This window comes from Podarcis raffonei, chromosome 12, assembly GCF_027172205.1.
Source record: "Podarcis raffonei isolate rPodRaf1 chromosome 12, rPodRaf1.pri, whole genome shotgun sequence".
NCBI classification, from domain to species: Eukaryota; Metazoa; Chordata; class Lepidosauria; order Squamata; family Lacertidae; genus Podarcis; species Podarcis raffonei.
The window spans coordinates 46,752,125-46,776,174 of NC_070613.1; the positions used below are offsets into that span (position 1 = coordinate 46,752,125).

At 44.3% G+C, this 24,050-nt stretch overlaps 2 protein-coding genes across 6 annotated transcripts in view; both read left to right on the forward strand.

Moving 5' to 3' along the window:
• Positions 1-1,670: 1,670 nt before the first annotated feature.
• Positions 1,671-9,265, forward strand: LOC128424134 (zona pellucida sperm-binding protein 3-like). The gene is made up of 11 exons (XM_053410001.1): positions 1,671-1,868; positions 2,919-3,037; positions 3,118-3,215; positions 3,331-3,511; positions 4,263-4,383; positions 4,666-4,757; positions 4,833-4,975; positions 5,977-6,099; positions 7,532-7,648; positions 8,771-8,887; positions 8,991-9,265. Exons 1-11 carry the CDS (start codon positions 1,710-1,712, stop codon positions 9,080-9,082), a joined length of 1,362 nt encoding a protein of 453 aa, XP_053265976.1. The 5' UTR covers positions 1,671-1,709; the 3' UTR covers positions 9,083-9,265.
• A 7,429-nt stretch (positions 9,266-16,694) lies between these two features.
• The window catches only part of DNAJC13 (DnaJ heat shock protein family (Hsp40) member C13), a 62,370-nt gene continuing 55,014 nt past the window's right edge, over positions 16,695-24,050 (forward strand). For 2 of the 5 annotated variants that reach the window (XR_008327093.1, XM_053359334.1), the window contains exons 1-2: positions 16,697-16,967; positions 22,964-23,044. Coding sequence is in view for 4 of the 5 variants with exons in the window: in XM_053359334.1 (XP_053215309.1) it covers positions 22,977-23,044 (68 nt within the window). In the remaining variant the exon portion in view is untranslated. Of the gene's footprint in view, positions 16,968-22,963; positions 23,045-24,050 lie in introns of all 5 variants that reach the window. The other 3 variants (XM_053359332.1, XM_053359333.1, XM_053359335.1) reach the window with 2 other exon arrangements.

The following is a 24,050-nucleotide window of genomic DNA, read 5'->3' on the forward strand; positions in this document are numbered from 1 at the left end:
TCAGGTTAAGAACTTAATTCGTTCTGGAGGTCCGTACTGTTCTTAACCTGAGGTACCACTTTAGCTAATGGGGCCTCCCACTGCCGCCGCTACACAATTTCTGTTCTCATCCTGAAGCAAAGTTCTTAACCCAAGGTACTATTTCTCGGTTAGCAGAGTCTGTAACCTGAAGTGTCTGTAACCCGAGGTACCACTGTATTGCAATCTGTGGTGTGTGGTCAGTGGACTAGCGGGACTGGGCTGGCCCCTAAACGTTCCTGGTAAATTAGAGGATTAAATCCTGGCACCTCTTTCCCAAAGCCTAAAATCACCACTGATTGCAATGCTGGGGTGTGCCTCTGAAGAGCCTCCAGAAACTTCTACGAGGTCGTCAATCACGCCCCTTACGATGAACATGCGTGCAAATGGCTTTAGATACCTATTAGGTCCATAAATTACCATATAGCATATATTCCACACAAAAAAACAGCAACAATTTGTTGTTGACAAAGCACAGCTGGACATAGAAAGGGCCCCATTACCTTCAGTAGCTTATTTAAGGGACATCATCAATAAGGGACAGCAGCGGGACATGGCGTTGGGATAGACTGTCCGGCCTTGACAGCTATGCACATAATCTTGTTGCACCTAAAGACTTGCAAATTTATTGTGGCATAGGGGGGCATTCAACAGATGCGTCTAGAGTTACCCTGAGTTGTATGTGTGTGAGTATCTATATCTATCTATCTATCTATCTATCTATCTATCTAATCTACCTATACACACACATGGCTTTGGGGGAGAACCAGTGCTGGATTTATGTATAAGTTAAACAAGCTATAACTTAGGGGCCCCCTCTTGGGGGCCCCCAAAAAAATAAAAGGGGAAAAACCTGGATGTACATTTCCAAAATATAAGATAAAAAAACAAATAAAATAAAACCTACATATAGCAACAGTGGTTTGTGTTGTGTAGGCTCCTATGGTGTAAGTAATGGGCCCCGCCTGCTCCCTAAAACATCACTGGTTTGCTCATTTCTATATATAGGGTGCCTAAATTCTGCATGGAATGATTGCATGGCAACATGTGCAAATGGCTTTAGATACCTATTAGGTCCACAAATTACCATATAGCATATATTCAACACAAAAAACAGCAACAACTTCTTGTTGACAAAGGCCAGCTGGACATATAAAGGGCCCCATTACCTTCAGTAGCTTAGGGCCTCATCCAGCCTAAATCCAGCCAAGGGGAGAGCCTAAGTGCACAAAGGACTAGATCCTTACTTATTCAGATATTGTGGCCCAGGTGTAGCTGATTTTCTTGGCGTTCCCTGTTAAAAATGTCTTAACAGCAGAGGGTGGGAAGTGGCAACAACTGATGTTCTATAAATGAGGCTCATTGCTTGCAATAGATAGCAAATGGGGAGAAGGTATAAAACGACTGCTGCTGGGTAGTTTTCTCTAGGGTGGTGGAATTTCAGAAATAACGTAAGCAGGATGTGGTACTCCAAAGGGTTTGGGTGCTTATTGTTGTGTTGCGTGATTGAGAGAGTGGCTTGTGCTACTACTGGGGAGTTTTCAAGGCACAAGCCAGTGACTGGGCAGCTGCAAAATGGCGCTAGTGAAGAATCTTCAAGGCAAGCTGATGTACCTTCTCCTACGCAGCCCTTGACTTTGTTACCCACCAGCTCTCCGCGGCCTGTTGCGGTGCAATGCCACAAAGACGAAATGGTGATAGCCGTTCACAGAGATCTGTTTGGGACCGGGCAGCTGATCCAAGCTGTTGATCTCCACTTAGGCCTGCAAGGCTGCCGATATACTTCTGCTGGTGCTTCTGACTTGGTTGTTTTTGAGGTGGGGCTTCAGGAGTGTGGCATCAATCTACAGGTAATGTGAGACTTGTGTACAAATAAGATCCTCCTTATATGTGTATGTGTGTGTGTGTGTGTGTGTGTGTGTGTGTGTGTGTGTGTATTCCTATATGCATTTACCTTGGAGTAAGTCCTGTTGTACTCAGTGTGGCTTCCTGCTTTACAGAGTTATTCCTGTGGGAGTTTCTGCCTCAGGTGCCGAAATATCTCCCTCTTCCCAGCAGAATAAAGTGTAGCAATAATAAGTTACATTATAATTTGCTGCCCTTTTTATGATGCCCCAAACCTGAACAGCTGCCTTATTCTGCCTAATGAATAGGCTGTCCTGTCCTGTAAACAGCACTTTGGGGAGCAATTTGCAACTGCAAACTTATGCTGGGTCCTGCAGGTGTGTCTTCTCTGAAAATTAAAAGTGATCACATGAAATGTGCTTGTTTGAATCCATTATTAGGGATGGGGAAATATATCAACTTGAGTTTATTTCAGTTTGTTTTTTCCATTCATAAGTTTAGTTCTCTACATTTCCACATAAGTTTGTGGGTTGTTGTTTTTTTAAGCTCTCACATTTTAGTGTGAATTTTGCTTTGCATTTGTGCAGCAGTTTCCCCATAATGCAGTTTTATGTCATTTTCACCACTGTATGAATTTATGTGCATACTTCACGCTACTGTTTGCATTCTTATACACATCACTTGACTTTCAATTTGCATTGCGAAATTTGGAGAAGTGAAAGTTCCAAAGGGCGACTCCATTTCAGTTCACATATTGCTTGACAAGCGTGAACTGGTTAGTTTCATCTTGAAACACAAGCTGATTCTAATTTCTCCTCCATCCCTGGCCAGGAATGTAGTTCCTCGAAAATGCAGCTCACCAAAGTTCTGCAAAAATTAAAAACCAGCCCTTAATCATCTCTTGTGAAAATAGCCTGACCTTAGTTCCGCTCACTCCACAACCACTTTGTTTTAATAGGTAACGGGCAATAACTCTGAACACTAAAAATACAGAATATTGAAATCTGCTGTGAAGTTAATTGTCTAAAGACTACAGGGTTGCTTTATTCTTCCAGACAACAGCAGACTCCCTGTTCTACCGCACAAGACTGTACTATAACCCAAGCTCTGCAAGCAGCCCTGGAATAGTAAGAAACGGCTTGGTAGAGATCCCTATTGAGTGCCACTACCCGAGGTGAGCATCTTAGGCCACAGTTCAATAACCCACTTGCATGTCAACATCCACTGAGTTGTATTTTTTCTTTTTCTTTTTAGGGAAGATAAGGTGAGCAGCAATGGCACCAAGCCTACCGGGGTTCCTTTTACAAAGTCTGTGGAAAGAGGGTTCTGCTTTTCCTTGCGTCTGATGACCGGTAAGGGAGATTCCAAACCCTGAAGAGGACAGTTTGTCAGATACTATTTTAAGTCTCCCTCTCTCCCCTCCTCCTCCTCCTCCTCCTTTCTTTTGTTTGTTATGGATGACTATAGATGACTGGAGTGCCGAGAGGGAGTCTACTCGATATTGGCTGGGCGACTATCTCCATATCCAAGCAGACGTCGAGAGGGAAGACGACCATTTACCTCTCAGGCTATTGGTCGATAGCTGTGTGGCCAAACAAACACCAGAGGAAGATGCCAGCTTACAATATGCAATTCTTGACTTCCATGGGTAAGATGGGGGGACTGACTAGCTTTAGTGGAACCCGTGGAAAGGGACTGTCACATGTCACTCCAATTTCTGAGCAGTGTGAGACTCCAGGAGTTACAGTGATTGCTCCCTCTGGTGAAAAACAGCATAGGGATTTGGGGGGTAAATTTCTGTTAGTGACCCAATCCTCACGGGCAGCAGAGGATCTGTGCCTGCTTGCCCACCTTCAGAAGAGATGCACACAGAATCACTCCTGCCTATACCGACCTAGAATCAATTAAGGCCGCAATCCTAATGCAACTTACCTGGGAGTAAGTCCCTTTCAATGCAGGAGGACATGCCTTTGAGTGGTCATGGTGAGGATTGTGCTGTAAGGCTGCAGTTCTACACGCACCTCCTTGGAAGTACAGTGGTACCTCGGGTTACATGCGCTTCAGGTTACAGACTCCGCTAACCCAGAAATAGTGCCTTGGGTTAAGAACTTTGCTTCAGGATGAGAACAGAAATCGTGCTCCGGCGACGCGGCAGCAGAAGGAGGCCCCATTAGCTAAAGTGGTGCTTTAGGTTAAGAACAGTTTCAGGTTAAGTACGGACCTCCAGAACCAATTAAGTACTTAACCCAAGGTACCACTGTAAACACCCTGGGTTTGCTTCTGAGTAAACATACATGAGATCGGGTTGCACGTTTTAATGGGGCCCTCCATTCCCAAATAATTGCCACACTGGAATAACACTCAAGCGTTCTTTCTGACTGTACCATCTTTGGATCCAGATGCCTGGTCGACGGGAGAATTCATGATGTGAAATCTGCCTTCAAAATCCCAAGACCGCGCCTGGAAACACTCCAGTTCACCATAGAAGCCTTCAGATTTTCTGGGGACGTAAGGAACTTGGTGAGAGGACTCCTTCATCTCACTAGGTTCCAGGCCCAGCCCTACCATTGGGCAGAATAAAAGTGATGGCGAGGGTGTTGATGGGCAAGGCTGGGTGATCCGCCCTGCACCTCCTTAAGAGTGCCTGCTGTCCTTAGTAAGATTCAGCTGGCCGTGCAGTCCACTTCTTTCCATGCAGGCCATATTTTGTCTTGTGCCTGGACAGCTGGCCCTGCTTACATTTTTCATTTACAGTGAGATGGTGGCATTCCCCACTCTGACCCTGTTTAATTTCCTTTCAAGATCTACATTGCTTGCCATCTGAGAGTCGTTGCGACTGACAAAGGACCAGATCCTCTAAATAAAGCTTGTTCATTCAACAGCCAAAGAAGCCTGTAAGTATCATAGCTTGCATTATGGGAAAGACAGGGCTTTGAGGAGTACTAACGTGAATTTTTTGTATGTATCAGTTGGCTACCAGTAGAAGGCTCTGAGGACATCTGCAACTGCTGTGAAACTGGGAACTGTGTATCATCTAAAGGATGGCCCAGCACAAACGACCCCAGCAATCGCCGTACATCAGAACAGAGGGAACAAGTGACTTCAGGATCAGGTATGCTCTAAACCTGGGCAGTGGGGGAACCTGTGGTATTCCAGGTGGTGTTAGATTCTACCTGCCATGAACTCCTTCCAGTATAGCCAGGTATAAAAATGGGGGGTTGGGTCACATCCTACACCATGTTTATAAAGTACATACTTTCCCCCAAAGCATCCCAAGAACCATAGTTTGCTAATGGGGCAGGGGGTAAACTGTAGTTCCCAGAATTCTATGGGGGAAGCCTTGGGCTCAACACCAGTCCTGAAAGACGTACATTGGCTCCCAGTACGTTTAAAAGTGTTGGTGCTGACCTTTAAAGCCCTAAATAGCCTTGGCACAGTATACCTGAAGGAGCGTCTCCACCCCCATCGTTCTGCCCAGACACTGAGGTCCAGCTCCGAGGGCCTTCTGGTGGTTCCCTCACTGCAAGGTTACAGGGAACCAGGCAGAGGGCCTTCTCGGTAGTGGCACCATCTCTGTGGAACGCCCTTCCATCAGAAGACACATGAAGGCAACCCTGTATAGGGAAGTTTTTAATGTTTGATATTTTATCGTGTTTTTAATATTCTGTTGGGAGCCGCCCAGAGTGGCTGGGGAAACTCAGCCAGATGGGTGGGGTATAAAGAATAAATTATTATAAGTGCATAGTATGGGTGTAACCTTGTGCCCAAACAATAACTGGCCTGCCACAGACTCCTGATCCTGCTCTCAACTTACTCTATGGCAGTAGCTCAGCTACTGAGAACTGCAAACTACACACTAGCTGGATATTCTGGAACCTTCTGCATCTCTAAACTGAGTGGGAATGCTTGAATGTTGTCATAAGTGATGTTAAGAGCAATGCTATACTTTCCCCATATTTCAAAGGTAAAAGCCGTGCGCATGGAGTTTCAAAAAATGTACAGTATTGTTTTCCACATGGCACAGAAAGCTTGTGGGACCAGCTCTTGCCTTTAACACCGGGGATAAGCTTGTTTTAAGGCTCTAAAACAACTTGTTCTGTTGTTCGCTTCTAGCTATCATTGACATCTTGGAAGGGGAAGCTGAAGCAGACCTTCTGGTGGGACCTCTCTTAATCCTCGATGCTCCTTGGGACCTCCAGAGAGGGGAAGTGGAAGCCACAGGCTTGGGGGCCCAAGGTAAAAAAGGAAATGGCTAAATCAAAGGCTTGTGCTATGATAAAGTAGGGGTGGAGATCTGTGGCCCCTCCACCTAACTTCTTGCAAGTGGGGAAATCCTGGAAGGGGACAAGAAGGGGAAAATTGCAGGGGAGGTGGTCAAAACAGATGAAGCCATGATGCCCTCTGCAACTATTCAGTTCAGACTTCTGGCAAGAATGATCAGTTCCTTCCCAGGCAACCTCCTGAGGTGGACTGAATGGAGAAGTGGAGGTGCAGAGAGAAATTGGGGAGCTGGCCCCACACACAACAGGTGTGCAGCTCCCCCCAACAGATAAGAGGAGGTTCTCCTTGACACCTGAGGTGTAGGTTTTCAGGACCCACCCTATTCTTGTGACTGTAACTTGTTTAAACTTTTTAAAATACTGAATTTTGAATTGTTGCCACACACGCCCCGGGACTTGCTGGTGAAAGCCAGGTAACAAATTTCATTACCCTCCTCGTCTTCATGTCTATCTGGCATTCCTAGAGAGCTTAAAGCCATTTACCAATGGAAGCCTCTCATATAAGCCTTGCGATGGGAAGAAATGATCAGTTTTCTTCAAGTTTTTGTGAAACATATTTCCTTTCGTATTGGTGGAATGATCTTCCTTGAAGGAAGGGCTATTGATGACAAATGGCCTGGAGGCTGAGAACTTGCTATTTGCATAGAATGTACTTGTCTAGAGGCTACAACATACAAAACCCTTGCTAGTTCTATGTTCTGGAGGATGGATGGTGGCTAACAGATTGAGGTTGAATCCTGACAAGACAGAAGTACTGTTTTTGGGGGACAGGAAGCGGGCGGGTGTGGAGGAATCCCTGGTCCTGAATGTGATAACTGTGCCCCTGAAGGACCAGGTACACAGCCTGGGAGTCATTCTGGACTCACAGCTGTCCATGGAGGCATAGGTCAATTCTGTGTCCAGGGCAGCTGTTTATCAGCTCCATCTGGTATGCAGGCTGAGACCCTACCTGCCCGCAGACTGTCTCGCCAGAGTGGTGCATGCTCTAGTTATCTCTTGCTTGGACTACTGCAATGTGCTCTATGTGGGGCTACCTTTGAAGGTGACCCGGAAACTACAACTTATCCAGAATGCGGCAGCTAGACTGGTGACTGGGAGTGGCCGCTGAGACCATATAACACCGGACTTGAAAGACCTACACTGGCTCCCAGTACGTTTCCGAGCACAATTCAAAGTGTTGGTGTTGGCCTTTAAAGCCCTAAATGACCTCAGTCCAGGATACCTGAAGGAGCGTTTCCACCCCCATCGTTCTGCCCGGACACTGAGGTCCAATGCCAAGGGCCTTCTGGTGGTTCATGAGTACATAGGAAATTTATTAAATACTTAACTATACTGCAAGGCCAGAAAGTTCAGTTTATATCTGTCTTGTTGTGATTCCTTTCTTAAAGGTGAATCTCATGTGATAGAAGCCGAGGCTGACTCTACAGTTGGACGTCAGTTTATCCTCAAAGCAGACGAAGGACTCGGATGGCTCCTGGATTCCGATAAGGCTGTGACAACAACTGGTAAGGTCCTTTTAGAGAGCCAGTGTGGTGCAATGGACTAAGACCAGGGAGAGCAGGGTTCGAATCCCCACCTTGCCTTTAAGCTCACTGGGTGACCTTGGGCCACAGTCACTCACCATCTCTTAGTCTAGTTGTGAGGATGAAATGAGGAGAACTATGTACACTACCTTGATATCCTTGGAAGATAAAAGTGGCATATAAATGTAGTTAAATAAATAGATGGCTCAATATAAGAGAATCCATAGATTTCCCCAAAGGCTCTTGCCTCTCAGTAACTGTAGTCATGGCTTCTGTTCCACCTTTTGCAATTTTGCTCTAAGAAATCTGCTCCAATAATTACTACAGCTATGGTGATTTTCTTTCCTAAACCAATATACTGGGATCTTGAGAAGTGTTAGAGAGGGTGTCTACCCAAATAAGTCCTGAGGCCAGAATGGGATAGACAAATGGGACCTGAAACAAAATGTTGCAGTGTGTAATTGCTGCTATTTAGGATTCAAAAACCACCAGTCAGTCAACTCCGGAGCAAAAACAATCCTCATCTGACTGTTTTTTTGAGGGAATCCCTCTAAAGTTTGTGGGTGGGTGGTGCTGTTTAGGCTCCATAAGGTCTGGCACTCACAGATTGGAAAGATAGTCGTACTGTGGATCCCAAATGCCTCGCGAGTCAAACGGTTTGGCTCCCAAACACCGCAAACCTGGAAGTGGGCGTTCCGGTTTATGAACGTTCTTTGGAACCCGAACGTCCGACGTAGCTTCTGATTGGCTGCAGGAGCTTCCTGCAGCCAATCGGAAGCTGCGCCTTGGTTTCCGAACATTTTGGAATTCGAATGGACTTCCGGAATGGATTCCATTTGAGTTCCAAGATACCATGGTAGAGAGGTGAAGATCAGAATTGTAATGAATGGCTAATTGTAGCTAACGCAGAACAAATCAAGATGCAGTTAAAAGCAACAGGAATTGTAGCTTCCTTCCTTTCCCCTCCTCCTCCTCCTTTTTAAAGCCCTGTAAGACTTTGTTAAAAGCAAAATGGTAGCTTTGCCTCTGAGCCTCCAAAGTTGCTGTTCTTGACAAACTCTTTGACAAGCCAATGCCTTAACGCTCCTATTCCCTTGACTGTAGATGATGCACCACACACCAAATCTGAAAATGTTGTTGAGGCCAAGCTAACCTCTGCTACAGATGAAAGCTTGGGTGAACTGGCACCCTCTGTGGAGATAACAAAGTTGTCCCTGCAAGGTAATGGACATAATGAATGCGTGGCACCGTTTACTAAAGGGGTTGGGTAGCGAACCATGGGAGATGGAGCTCTTGGTTTTAATACTTCTTAAACTCCTTTTAGGCACTGCATCACAGAAGGGGACTGTCCTGGAACAAATCCAAACCACAGCAGCTGCAATCGTGGTGCTTGTCCTACTGAGCTGCTTCTTCTAGATACGTGGATAAATCCATTTGCTTGTATATTGAAAACGGAGGGTTTTTTCTTGCAGCCTGAAACTGTAGAGCTGGCAAGAATTGTTTATGTAATGTCTGCTGCACAAGCAAAGCTTGTGGCCAGGTGGTTCATCCTCTGCAAGGGCTTAAGCAAAATAGAAAACTGAAATGAAAAATAAAATGCATGTGGTATTCACTGTTGTTTTCAATTGACAAGTGATGCATAACAATATGCAATTGTTGTTTCCCCCCATTTACATTGAGGTGAGGTCTCCTTTGAATTGGATAGTGCAGAATAATAATTATCTACATTAGCTGCTTTACTCACAAAAGCGACTCTAAATAGCTATGATTTTATGTAAAATCTCATCACAGCGAGACTAATAACACAGCTTTTGCTGGAAGCCGAACTGCAGCAGAACAGTAGCTGCGCAGCATGCAACTAATACAGGCAGAAATGGAAATCAACGCCTTCAGTCCTAACACTCCATTGGCAGAGAAATTCTGCCTTCCAATAGAAAACTGCCCTCTCAAATCTTCTTGCAGCAGTTAAAAAGTCCTGTCGTAGAAGAACCTCAAATTACTGAGGTTCTTTTAAAAAATGGCTCAGTGGTGTTAACAGCCGAAACGCATAGCCTCAAGCCTATATAGTAAAACAAAACAGACAATCTGAGAAGGTAAAGTATAATTTTCTGCTGTAACTTGCAATTAAACTGGTATTATTCCGGTTTGAGTTACCTTAAGGGCTTGGTTAGTGATACAAATTCAACAAATGAAGATGTTTGAAGGCATATTTTCTCACATTTTCACCAGGGAGGGTGGCTAGCAAGTGGCCACGTGTTCCCCTTTGCAGAGAACAGTTCTTGGTTTCCAACGTCTGCAGAGGGCAGTCCTCTATTTGAAATACTGGACACTGTGTACTTGATATGCTAAATATATTGTGCATTGGCCAAATGTGACATGCAATGATAGCGGGAACATCTGTAAACTAGATTGGAACATCTATCATCTGATCCTAGTTGTTGAGTCGGGGTGTATGTGTGTTTCTAATCTCCATCTTGCTCCTAATTAGCAGGAATTCTTTACAGTACTCATGTTTTTAAGTGGAAATATTGTGTTTTATGCCTCAAGACTAGGAGTACTACCCTACCTTTGGCGAAAAAGCATGCCAGATTTTCAGTATGAGGGGAAGTTATGTGCTTGGCACAACCTTGTTTAACAGCTATTTAACAGGCTGCTGTATGTCAAAGGAAGCAGAGCTAAAATCATTTCATTTGAACTTAGACCTTTGGCAAGCTCTGTTTAGTTTGTTTAGTGTCTAACCAGAAGAGCCGGTATTTTGCCATTTGTATGCTGGCAGCTGAAGTCAAGAGCTTTTGGTCTTTGTCTGCTGAGTCATCATTCGGAGTCCCTGTAACATCTTGCTTTCATAGCTTTAAACCAACAACAGCAAACTGCTCACAATGACTGCATAAGGGGGGGGGGGGACGGACCTACAGTGACAGCTCAGAGCTCGACTTTAAAAACTCCCTCTTCAGCCTGACCAGAAAAAGAGAAACATTTAAAAGGACCCTGTTTATTATTCAAAAGAAAGCTCCTGTTGAAATAGTCCTCAGAGCAGTATAGCTGTAGAATACAAATAAAGTTCCATTCAGTTTTCTTATCTCTTTTGTAGAGGTGAGATGTTAATGACCTGTTTTAAAATTTCAGTTATTTGACCAAGCCCTTGTAGGCCTTTAACCATTTATGCTAGGTGAATACAGTGGTACCTCAGGTTACATACGCTTCAGGTTACAGACTCCGCTAACCCAGAAATATTACCTCGGGTTAAGAACTTTGCTTCAGGATGAGAACAGAAATCGTGCTCCGGCGGCGCGGCGGCAGCAGGAGGCCCCATTAGCTAAAGTGGTACCTCAGGATAAGAACAGTTTCATGTTAAGAACAGACCTCCGGAACGAATTAAGTACTTAACCCGAGGTACCACTGTAATAAACCCCCCCCAAAAAAACCACACACACAAGTACTATTGGTCAACTTCTAAAAATCTATTTAATATTTGAGAAGATTGATAGGTATTGTCTGTCTTCTTCCTGTTATCCTGAAAGCTTCAAACAGCTGAGGCCTATCCACTCCATATAAATATACTGATGACTCGCTAATACAGTGACAAATCTTATTGTTGCTTGAAGAAACAGTATACTGCTGCCAGCATTTTATCCGTGCTTCCTGTTTCTTGCTGTACCCGATAATACTTCTACATTTATGCTTCATTTGGGGGCAAGGCTATGTTTACAGCAACTGTGCTGAACTCTGGCACCGTAAACAATCATTTTGCAGTATCTAAGTCCATGTAGATCAGCAATGTTTGCTTTCTTCATCCTTGAGACGTACACACGCCCTCACTCTGAACAGGCACCCAGTTGCCCTCCCTCTCACCTTCCCAGCGGCTATTATCTCCTGCTTCCCTTCCACTGCATGCTTCCTTTTCTATCCCTTTGATCACTGCTTTTATCATACAATTAAAAAACAGTCTGAAATATACTCGGAGTCGAGTGTGGATTTCATGCTCTTTATTCAGCTCAGAGTAGTGGGGAATGGAAGTTCCCCCGAAATGTCTGCTTTATATACATTATTTACACAACAGGCCCCACATGATTGGCTAATTCTGGGATTCTCCTGTAGGCCAATCAGGTTGTGGATTCACTTCCACCTGGAGTTGGACTGGGCGGCTCCTGCGGACCAATCAGACTGCTGCATTCTGAATCCTATTGTTCTAGGACCAGTCAGACTGCTGCATTCTGAATCCTATTGTTCTAGGACCAATCAGACTGCTGCATTCTGAATCCTATTGTTCTAGGACCAATCAGACTGCTGCATTCTGAATCCTATTGTTCTAGGACCAATCAGACTGCTGCATTCTGAATCCTATTCAACTCAGTCCATAACACAGTCCTTTCTGCAGATGGCGGAAGGACAAACTCCATCCTGTGAAAATTTTATCCATATACTGGCAATGGCGTATCAACCCCACCCAAAGGTTTATATTGATTTTGTAGGACTTATTCTGAAGGGCAGGGATGGGGAGCCAGTGGTGTTGGACTCCAACTGCTGTCATCCCTGACCACTGACGACGCTGGCTGGGGATGATGGGAATTGGAGTTCAATAACATCTGGAGGGTCATGGATTTCCCATTCTACCCTAGGGTGTCAGAGGATGTCTGACATTCACAAGAGCTTTCCCAGACAGCAACCTTTTTCCCAACAATGGCATGGAGGATAGCTCAGTCGGTAATGCATGAGACACTCAATCTCAGGTTCGTGAGTTTGAGCCCCTCGTCGGGCAAGGGGATTCCTGCATTGAAAGGGGTTGACCCTCGAGGTCCCTTGCAATTCTGTGATTCTAAGTAAAGTGAGGGGCAAGTATGCAAACAGTAATTTAGGTGCCAGAAAAAGAGCAGTCCTAAACACCTGGTCCTAGTGGACAATTCTTATTTTTTTAACAGTGAATGAATTGTCTACAGCATGATTCAAAGATGTGGGTAATTCTATTTTTCCTTGTTCAAAACTGCAATAGCGGTTCTGGAAACTATAAATGACTCTACTCCCTTTTCATGACAACAAATCCAGTAAAAAAACAAAAACCATTAAAATGACTTTCAGAGGAAAATAAAATACAGCTTTCCAAATGTTTCATGTTGGTGACACGCTTTTTAGCCATGCATCATTTCATGACACAGTAATTCAGTTTTACTAGCAAACCGCAGGTTAAACCCAACCCCTTTCCAGGCCTGGAAGAAGCACAGGGAGTGTTTTTATGACACACCTACACACTGCAGCCAACACACTAACGTGTTTGGAAAGCTCTGAAATAAAAGCAAAAAAGGTTAAGCTGGTCATTGCATTCTGCATTTCTGATACCAATCAAGAGATCAGGTGTGAAATGTCATAACAATACACAAAGGTCGGCTATTAATCCCATATCAAGGCTAGAGAGTGTGTAAAGGTAAAGGTAAAGGGACCCCTGACCATTAGGTCCAGTCATAGCCGACTCTGGGGTTGCGGCGCTCATCTCGCTTTATTGGCCAAGGGATCCGGCGTACAGCTTCCGGGTCATGTGGCCAGCATGACTAAGCCGCTTCTGGCAAACCAGAGCAGCACACGGAAACGCCATTTACCTTCCCACCAGAAAAATCCCACCTATTTATCTACTTGCACTTTGACGTGCTTTCGAACTGCTAGGTTGGCAGGAGCAGGGACCGAGCAACGGGAGCTCACCCCGTCGCAGGGATTCGAACAGCTGACCTTCTGATCAGCAAGTCCTAGGCTCTGTGATTTAACCCACAGCGCCACCCACGTCCCATAGAGTGTGTAGTTGGTTGTTTTCAGTTTTTTGCTGCTTGCATCCAGAAAAGTAACATGCGTGTCCATGGAGTTTGGATGTTACTGTGAGAGAGTTTGAACGTGCAACACGCCACACCACTTGTTTTCAAGGGCAGTGGAGTTCATGCGGAAAACTCTGTTTGCATAGCAGTTAAAGTAACTGATACAGGATGCTGAATTGATCCTCAAGTTGGGCTGAGAAATGCAAGCTTCATCTGACAGCACCAACGCTACCCTTCCTTCCAAACACCATCAAAGGTAAATGGAACATTCTCTGGGTTCGAATTACAAGAGCTAAGAGATGAGACCGGGATGGAATTGGCCGTTCAGTTTTTTAGATGACAAAATGGGAAAGGCAGAAATGCAGGCAGGACTCTTCTACTGACACCGCTGGCATGGATGGCTAAAGCATAAAATGCTCAAGAATTTCCCCGTTGGGGACAGCCTTCCGCAGATAAGGAGAGCATCACAGCTCATGGTTAAAACTAGAAGATGTACCATATTTTTCGCTCCATAAGACGCACTTTTTCCCTCCTAAAAAGTAAGGGGAAATATGTGTGTGTCTTAGGGGGGAGGCAGGCAGGAAAAGCCTCCAAGAGCCGCACACAAGCTCCGTGAGGCTCTTGCGGGCTTTTCCCCAGTAGGGAGAAGGGACTGACGCGGCCAGCCAGTCCCTTCTCCCTCCTCGTAGAAAAGCCCGCAGGAGCAGCGCGCTCCTTAAAGGGTGCGTGGCTCCTGTGGGCTTTTGCAGGAGGTGGGGGAATTGCCATAGCCGCGTGCAGCCTCTCCCAGCTGGAGAGGCTGCGCGCGGCTAAAGAAGCCAAGACAGCCAGCGGGATGGATCCTGCTCGCTGTCTTGGCTTCTTTGCTCTTTGGGGCTGGTGGGAGAACCCCGGGCTTCCCCCCAGCAGCCCTGAGAATAATAATTTTTTTCTTGATTTCCCCCTCTAAAAACTAGGTGCGCCTTATGGTCCAGTGCGCCTTATCGAGCGAAAAATGCATTATCTGGAATTAAAATGGGATTAGACAAATTCATGGAGGATAATACTCCTAGTAGTTTCTAATGATGAGTGCTATTTTTCTTTAAAAAAAGGTGCCGGGACTCACAATGAATGCCTCTCTTGTTCTCTTATGACGACAATGGCAGCCACCTGAGAGGTGCTGGAACTCAGTTCCAGTGAGTTCCAGCTGGAAAAAAAGACCTAGGTAGCTAAATGCTACCTCCAGGAGAAGAGACAGCATTGTTCCAGCCATTCACATTTACAGGTCAGTTTAAGGAGAATTACATATCATATCTTCCTAGAATGAGAGCTAATGAGTGCCTATGAGTAACAATTTCAAAGGAAGGAGCTACGTGACAGTGAAGCATTAGTGCCCTCCGACCATTCAAGTTTTGAGGAAGAACTCTCAAAAACAGGCAGTAAAAAAAGAGAGGCAAAGCTGTTCAGTTGTAGGTTTGGCCTCCTTACGCTTTCCTGAGCCACCATTTGGAGTGGTACGGATGTCCTACTGGCCAAACTACTTGATTCCTGATCACCTGAGCCAACATGGTACAGTGGTACCTCGGGTTAAGTACTTAATTCGTTCTGGAGGTCCGTTCTTAACCTGAAACTGTTCTTAACCTGAAGCACCACTTTACCTAATGGGGCCTCCTGCTGCTGCCGCACCGCCAGAGCACAATTTCTGTCCTCATCCTGAAGCAAAGTTCTTAACCTGAAGCACTATTTCTGGGTTAACGGAGTGTGTAACCTGAAGTGTATGTAACCTGAAGCGTATGTAACCTGAGGTACCACTGTATAGTCATTAAGAGTGCTGGACCTGGGTGACCAGGGTTCAAATCCCACCCCCCACCCCACTTCAGCCATGAAGCTCACTGGGTGACCCTGGGCCAGTGAGTCCCTCAGTCTAACCTACCTCACAGGGATGTTGTGAGAAGAAAATGGGGAGAGAACACTAATTAGTGGGTAGATCAGGGGTCAGCAACCTTTTTCAGCAGGGGGCCAATCCACTGTCCCTCAGACCTTGTGGCGTGCCGACTATATTTTTTGGGGGGAATGAACGAATTCCTATGCCCCACAAATAATCCAGAGGTGCGTTTTACATAAAAGCACACATTCTACTCATGTAAAAACATGCTGATTCCCAGACAGTCCGTGGGCCAGATTAAGAAGGTGATTGGGCCGGATCCGGCCCCCGGGCCTTAGTTTACCTACCCATGTGGTAGATGAACACTACCTTGAGCTCCTGGGAGAAAAGGCAGGATATAAATGTAAATAAATACATGAATGAGCTCAGCCAACAGTGATAATATTTGGAACAGGGGGGCATCATTTACAAAACTGAACCCATGAATATTGGCACAGAGTTTAAAGCACAATCCAACAAAGATAAATAAATTCTTCCCCACCCCATGGGGCATAATTCCCCCCACCCTTAAAAAAAAAGCACTGGGCAAAACATTCCTGCATTGCAGGGGTTGGACTAGATGACCCTTGTGACCTTTTCCCATTTTATGATTCTGCAACATGTCTTTCCGGTATTAAGTCTCTATAGCCACAGCTGGCGCTGTAACTCTGCAACGGCTTGATGTCCCACCCTGAAATGTGCGCTCTCCCATTTTCTTCCGAGACAGGCGGCTGCCAACAAATGCATTTTGTGCTCCCACTTTGTATTTTCAATGTTGTGAACAGCCCTGTGATCTTTGAGTGAAGGGCTGTATACGTCCCGTCACCTCCAGGGCCCGTGCCTTCTTCCCCAAAAAGTGACCAGAAACGAAGCCTATAGACCTGAGAGAGACCTGCAGTTTTTATAAGAGTTTATATTTAAAGTAGATAATTAAATGAGCAAATTTAATGAATTTAGATATGCAGCAGATTTTTAAAAATTAATTTAAGGAGCCGCAGAAAGAGAAGGAAGTCAAACTTTGAAATGTTAAAATGGTTGCAAAATTAATGAAAAGTATAAATTTGAAAAGTATAAATAAAAACCTTTATATATATTGTCCTGGGAATGGAGAGAGAGAGAACCTCCATTCCCAGGAGAACTCTACCTCACCTCACCCTCCCCGACCAGAGCGTGGGGCGTTCCCTCCCTTCGCTCCGCCCCTCTCTCCCTCCCTCCCTCCCTCCCTCCAGCTGCGCACTCTGCGCATGCCCACTTCCCTCCGGCAATGGGAAGCGAGGTGAGGGGAAGGCAGCCGATTAACTGAGCGGGTCAGCTGAGCTCGTCGCGTGACCAGGCCGGGCAGGCGGCGGCGGTGGCCTGGGCCTGGACTGCGCGTGCGCGCGGAGGGTGGCTCCCCTGCCCGAGCGAAGATGGCGGCCTCCAGGGCTAGGCTCTGAGGGGAGGCGGCAGCGCTTCGGAGCGGTAGCGCCTGCAGCCCAGGAGGAGGAGGAGGAAGAGGAGAAGCCCTCTCGGCAGCAACTGGGGGCTGCTGGCTCGCGGCGTCCCTTGTCAGTGCGAGGCTTTGGGGGTGCGGGACTGGACGGCGCCGCTCCCCGGCCAGGTAAATAAATGGGTGCCCCCCCTTGAGGGCACAAAAAAGAGACTGAAGGGAGCCGCCGAGGGCTTTGCATGCAGTGGGGGGCGGGGAGGGGAGGGAAACACGGACTTCCCCCCTTATTCGTCCGAGCCACTGACTTCTCTTTTCTCCCCACCCCCAATTCAGTAAGCACCCCCTCCCTATTTCTCCTCGGTAAATGGAGGTGGCAAACGGGTGGGGGTTAAAACAGGTGTCAAGCCCTCATTTCCGCATTTGCTCCAGGGAGGCTGGCACCCAGCTTGCAAAATCCCCCTTTTTTTCTTTCCCTGTGGTCAAAGCAACAGGGGAGAAGCGGGCTGTGCACTATTATAGCATGTTAACTGTTGTGTTTCTAAGCACAAAAGCCTTCATGCTTCCACAATTGTATCTTATCAATGTGTACGGAACGGTTCCCATGGTTTGGGGGCACCCCCTTTGCCTGGCTGCCCCTGTGCTGCAAAGGTGGTGGGTTCAAACCCCTGCCAGAAACTTTCATGCGCTGGCTAGAGTTCATCTTTCCCATGGCTTGTTGCTTCCTTGCATGCTCTATCCAGTCTTTTGGGAAGAAAATTCATCGACTGACATAAAAATGGTACAGTCAGCTTATGCGTTTAATTTCCACCCGCCTTGGAGTTTTCTTTAAAAATGTAATAAGGTAGATGAATTCTTGGGAGGTGGACAGAATTTGTGCACAATAGCTCCTGAATTGCATGATGCTGTGATTGAGAATTTCATCTTCAGTTCCATTCCAAATGGAAGTTCCACATCCAATATGTGTTTTGAATCCTGGGCTCGTATTGTAGGGTTAGCAAGGGCGTTTTATATAATTCACCACAAAGTAGGGAGTAATTCTTCTGCAAGGAAACGGCACTTACACTTGTGCACTGCAAGCCGTGGCTTTTAAGAGACTCTACTAGAGAGCTGCTTTTCTCACGCTGAGAGCCAGAATGGAAAAAGAAACAATCAATATATATAATAGACTTTAAACAAGATGTTAATGTATGTGCTGTCTTTGGCATCCTGGAATTGATACATATAATTTGAAAGCAATTCTGGAATGTCCCCCACCTTCTGAGTAATTTGAATGCATGTTCACATGCATGAGTATCTGAGTAAATGTTTTTCCACTTACCATCATTTAATCATTAACACCCAGAAGTAAGCTGCTTTTTGCTTTTTTTTTTTTTTGTCCTTGTAATTCTTTATCTGCTGCATTTTCCCAGAAAGCCCACAACCCAGCTAACTTTTGTGGTAGATTGGCGAATAAAATAACTGTGGCAATTGGGCCATCTGGCAAGGGAGTGGCAGTTATCTTTTAATTCCATACATAATTTGATGAATGTAGGAGCCCATGTGGTTATTCTCCTAGGAAAGTATGCAAGTTAATGTGTAAAATGCATAACCACAGTATATTCTGGAAACTGGATTTAGATAAGGCAAATCAGTCTTTCTTCTGAACTATATGCTCTTTTTTAAAGTTAATCAGCTTGTAGTCAGTTACAGTGGTTTATTATTAAATTTATATACTACCTTTTATCTGAAGATCACAGGATGGTTCACAACAACAAAAATACAAGAGAACCCAAAATACATAATAAAAACAAGAACAAAAACAAACCAGTAACATGCCACCCACAAACACATTTAAAATGAGATAGAATATTAATCAGCCCAAGGCCTGGTTATCAGCCTTGTAGTGTCAATGTTGAGTTCAAAGACTGGAAAATAGATACAACTTGGTAAAAATGTTTTAACTATTTGTCTTGATGCTACTAGTGGTAGACCTTGGATTTCCCAAGTTTTAGCACAGGAGTCAACAGACTTACACCTCCTCGGGCCGGTGTCTCCAGTGCTGATCGCGCAGTGGGCCGGGGGAGCGCGTGCCCATAAGCATGCGCACACACTATTTCTGGCGCACTTCTGGGTCGGAGGAGCACTGGAAATAGCTTGGGTGCATGTGCACGGGCCTCCTCCAACCCGGATATACACCAGCAATAACGCTTGCACATGCGTACAAGCTATTTCTGGTGCTCCTCCAACCCGGAAGTGAGCAGCAGTGCTGCACCGGTAAGAGCGAGCGGTGGGGGTCGCTGCGGGCCGGATAAATGAGTCCCTTGGACCTTATCTGGCCTGCGGCCCTTAGTTTGGGGACCCCTGTTTTAGCATCTTATGGGAGCTTTGGTGGGTAAGGGTTTGTAGTGTACAGGGCAATCCTATATATATGTCTACTCAGACGTAAGCCCCATTGAGTTCAGTGGGCCTTAACTATTGGGTAAGAATGTTTGGAACTAAAGTCTTAAACATTTATTCCTTTATAATGGGTTCTGTGTGCTGGATGACCATTTCCACCATCCTGGTCAGTATGGCCAGTAGTCAGGGATGATGGGAATTGTGTTGTGGTGGCTCCCCATTCGTGGAACGCTCTCCCCAGGGAGGCTTAGCTAGTGCCTTCATTACATATGTTTAGGTCCCAGGCGAAAACATTTCTCTTCAAGCAGGCCTTTGGCTGATTATCATTTTATGGCCCTGTAAATGTATTTTTGGGAAGAGGATTATTGGTTTGCCTTTGTTTTTGTATTATGTGTTTTGCATTCTCATTTTGTATTTTTATGTTGTGAACCACCCTGTGATCTTCAGAAGAAGCGTGGTATACAAATTTAATAAATAATAGTAATAGTTCAGCAACATCCAACGATCCAAAGGTTAGTTGTCTCTGACCTATAACTAGTACAACACATTTGATATGAGATAATATTATAGACCTTTGTCCATGATTTCTTAGCTTCAGGGTTTTGGGGGGGGGGTGAGACAAATGCTATACTACACGAATGGCAATAATTCATTATTGATTTTCAAACTGACTGAGTCAATGGAAAAGTCATTCATCAACGCTCCACCTTTCTGCTCTTCTTTTTTCCTTTCCTGAAACCTTTTCCCTTCAAACAACCTCTGCAGCTGATTTGTTTCATTTTGTTAGAATGGTTGATGCACTTAAGCAGCAAATACTATGCTGTGTATGATACTTCCAACTTTACTGCACATCTTCAGATTAGTTAAAATAGCTGTCAAAAACATGTAGCCATTCATTAGAAACTTGCATCTAATGAAAGATTTGGTGTAATTCAGTTTTACTTTGAAGTCATAATAAGTTACATTGCAAATGTATAACCTGAGAGGTTGAAGGATGTGTGTGGAATTAGTATAATAGACAATGGGTGTTCTGCTTTACTTGAAAGAGAAATCAGCTGTCTCAGATATCTTGAAAGTCATGTTAGAGGGAGGGAGAGAATAGCATTACTTTTCTTCAAAGTGAGAATGCATTAATTGCATGCTGGCTGTGGCAGCTGCTAACAATGAAATTGAACTGGGGAATAATTTGGTAGACCAGGTCTGTTAGTGGAACATTGCAACCAAGTTGCTTAGTGAGAGAAGCTGAACAAACTAATAGAATTTTTGGATAGAAAGAAATTTGTGTATGTGTGTGCTTTCATTCTCAACTCAGGGCTCTCTAAACTTCCACTGGTGTTTATTGAGCAGGTTGTTTTTAACGGAGCATACCTAATTGGTTCAGCTGTCTTGCCTGATTCAGTTGTTCCTGAGTCATCTGACTCAACATGCTTTGGGCCTTAACATTTTATTAAGTGCACCATTTGAGACTCCTTAGCTGTGCTGGTGCCTTCCTTTTCTTCTCCCTGTGACTGTTACTATGCCAGACACTCACAGATGCCAGTTCTTATAGTATACATAACGATACTGTCCTGGTATCTACCAAATTTGGGCCACCTCCCTTGTTTCCCTTTGCTAGCTGGTAAAATCATTATTTCATCCGGCCTGTTGAGATCGTTTTTATTTGTGATCGCTGGCATCACAGCATTTAAGTGGATTTCAATGTGTATTGTTTTGTTTTTTGTATTTTTATGTATTTCATTGTGCTGTTATCAGTTGCCCTTCTGGACATTAAAAGGTGGGGTGGAAATGTTTATAATTCAGCTTCAATCTATATACAAGCTAAAGCATAATGAAGAGTTAAAACAGCCTTCATTTCTTGATTTCACATGCCAGCTGATCTTTTAATATCTTCTAAAGCTAGCCAGTGGAAAATGAGTAGCAATTCACCATTATCCATATAAGTAACATTTATTTAGGCTTAAAATATGGAGCTCTCAATTGCACACAGTAATAGGGAAGAGATCAGAACTAAGATCATTGCTGGGTAGAGATGTGTGTTAGTGAGTGTATTCTAATTTTAAAACCCTAAAAAGGAATATTAATTGCACATATTGTTGAATATTATTTTTGAGTGACCCTCTGGGTTAATAACGTTAGGATGGAAATGATGAAAATTATTATATTCTACAAATCTGATAAAATGGTTATATGATACTACAAAGCCTGACTGGCTCTTTGCAAATGACATTCTTTGAACAATGAAAGCTTGTGATAATTTTGCCCAGTGGCATGGAAAAGCTGGAACTTGCCTGTAGCTACAGTGGCAAAAGTAATTGTAACCTAGTAACTTGTACCTGTATCAAATATATTCCTTACAGCCTCTGTTTACCTTAGTAGTACTGTACGCTTGTTCCCTCTTTCCTCCTAAGTTATTGCATAATAAGGACATCATGTACAATGCTGCTGATTGTAATTGCCAAAGAATTGGATCCATTTCTCCAGATTTATGGGAGCAAAGTCTCTAAATAGATAAGCTTTGAGTATGAAAAGGCTGAATGAAACTGTTTTGTCTCTTTGCAGTGTTTGAGACTTAACACTTATATTTTGCGTTCAGTAAAAAATTGTGGTAGTACTTGACTTTCCATGCACTTACACACTCAGCAGAATGAGGTGATAGAAAGGAAAGAGCAACTTCAGGCTGCAGTAACAAATGTCGGATTTGCAGGATGGGGGGCGGGGATTGAAATTTGCATTGCGTTGCAAAAAACTAGAGTTTACATTAAAAACAATCTTTAGCTTGGGTGGCTAACCTGTGACTCAGTTATGGCAGAGCTACAACTCCCATAATCTCTTTACCATTTTCCCTACTGACTAATGGTGATGGGAGTTGCAGTGCAGCATGTTTCCCTTGTATTTAGTAAAGGTAAAGGCACCCCTGACCGTTAGGTCCAGTCGCGGACAACTCTGGGGTTGCACGCTCATCTCACTCTGTAGGCCGAGGGAGCCGGCGTTTGTCCTCAGACAGCTTCTGGGTCATGTGGCTGCATGACTAAACTGCTTCCGGCAAACCAGAGCAGCGCATGGAAACACTGTTTACCTTCCCGCTGGAGCCGTACATATTTATCTACTTGCACTTGACGTGTTTTCGAACTGCTAGGTGGGCAGGAGCTGGGACTAAACAACAGGAGCTCACCCCGTCATGGGGATTCGAACCGCCGACCTTCTGATTGGCAAGCCCTAGGCTCTGTGGTTTATTTAGTAAAGAAGCCTAAAAGCTTTGAGACAGTCAAGCTTGCCTAATATTTGCAGTTGGCACCCATTCATTGTAACTAACGAACTTAAAGAACTTGGAAAAAAGAGAGCTGGAAGATTTTTCACCCTGTATCACTGAATGCAGATAGGTGATCAAATTTTGACTGTTCCTCTGTGCTACTTACCCTGCAGATAAAAAACAGTACATCAGACAAAAGGCTGCACTACAATGGTTGCCCTTGATATGCTACATTTATCTTTGCAGGGAGTTCTTTTGTACATGAGGAGGTATTCAGAAGTGGTTTGCTGCAGCTGTACAGTACCTTGAAGTGGTACAATCCCTTTTATCACCTAATTGTGTAGTCTATGTGAAGCTGCTTAGTAAAGAGATGTGAGAGAACTCTTGAACTATTGTCAGTCGGGGTCTCTTGCCTAATAGTTATGCAACATTTTGAGTAACAAGCAACCCCTTTAGCAAACTGTATTGTGTATTCAGTAGAAAATGTATTTCTGTTCTGTGGCAAATTGCTTTTATTAATCCCAAGCATATTTTGTTACAGGTTCTGGCACAAAATGAATATAATTAGGGAAAATAAAGATTTGGCCTGTTTCTACACAACTAAACATTCATGGAGGGGAAAGTAAGTAGCCTAGTTTATTTTATTCTCCAGTTTTGAGGTGGTAATGACATACCATAGCCTTTCTGCTATCCAGCTGTGAGTTTTCAAACTGGTCTGCTAAACTTTCTTTGAATTGGAATATGCTAATAATCTATTAATCTCCTTGTGATTAATCATAAATAGCACTGATCTCCTAAACAGCTTATTTTTATGTCAGCTTATGTTTCAACAGAATTTATTAGTTTCAGGACATGTTCACACAATCAGTTGATGCGTGGTCAGTTTATTAACCGCTTCCTATACAATTTATGAACTAGAGGTTGATTATTGCATTTCTATGCCGCTTTTCATTCAAATGAATCTCAAATAATAACATAATAGAACAGAATATCACAAATGCAACATAAATCGTAAAATAATTAACAAATCATCAATGAAGCAATTACAATTTATAAAACTATTAACAAAGCAGCAAGTAAAAATAAGCTAAACATCACAATTACACAAAAGTCTCATGATAAACTAATCAGTACAACATTTAGTATCTTAAGAACAATATTATAGAGAAGTAACTATCCAATATGCTAATATTAGACTCCCTTTGAGTATTAATACATATTGTAGCCTATATGGCACCATCCATGCACAAGAGGGGGGCATCAGCAGTTTTGGGGCAATTCCAACGTTTGCAGGCCAACAAAACCTATTTAGTGGCTGGGAGGGTACCCTTAAGAGGGTGGGGAAAAACCCCAAACAGCTCAGTGAGGACTGGGCATGCTCAGTAGGCACAGAAGGCTGGGTGGGGTAGGGTGGGAAGGGGAAATGGGGAAAAAATACATTGAAAGAAAGCATGAGTTGGTGACTGGAACTCTGGAGAGAAGTGCTTCAATCTGCAACATATTGTTGCAGGTCTCACACAACTATAATCCCATGTATTTGCTCTGATGCTGCTTCTTGCAATGCCTGCGTAATCCGTGTTTCGATACAGCAGTGGCAAAGCAGCTTTTATGCATCCCATTTCAAACTC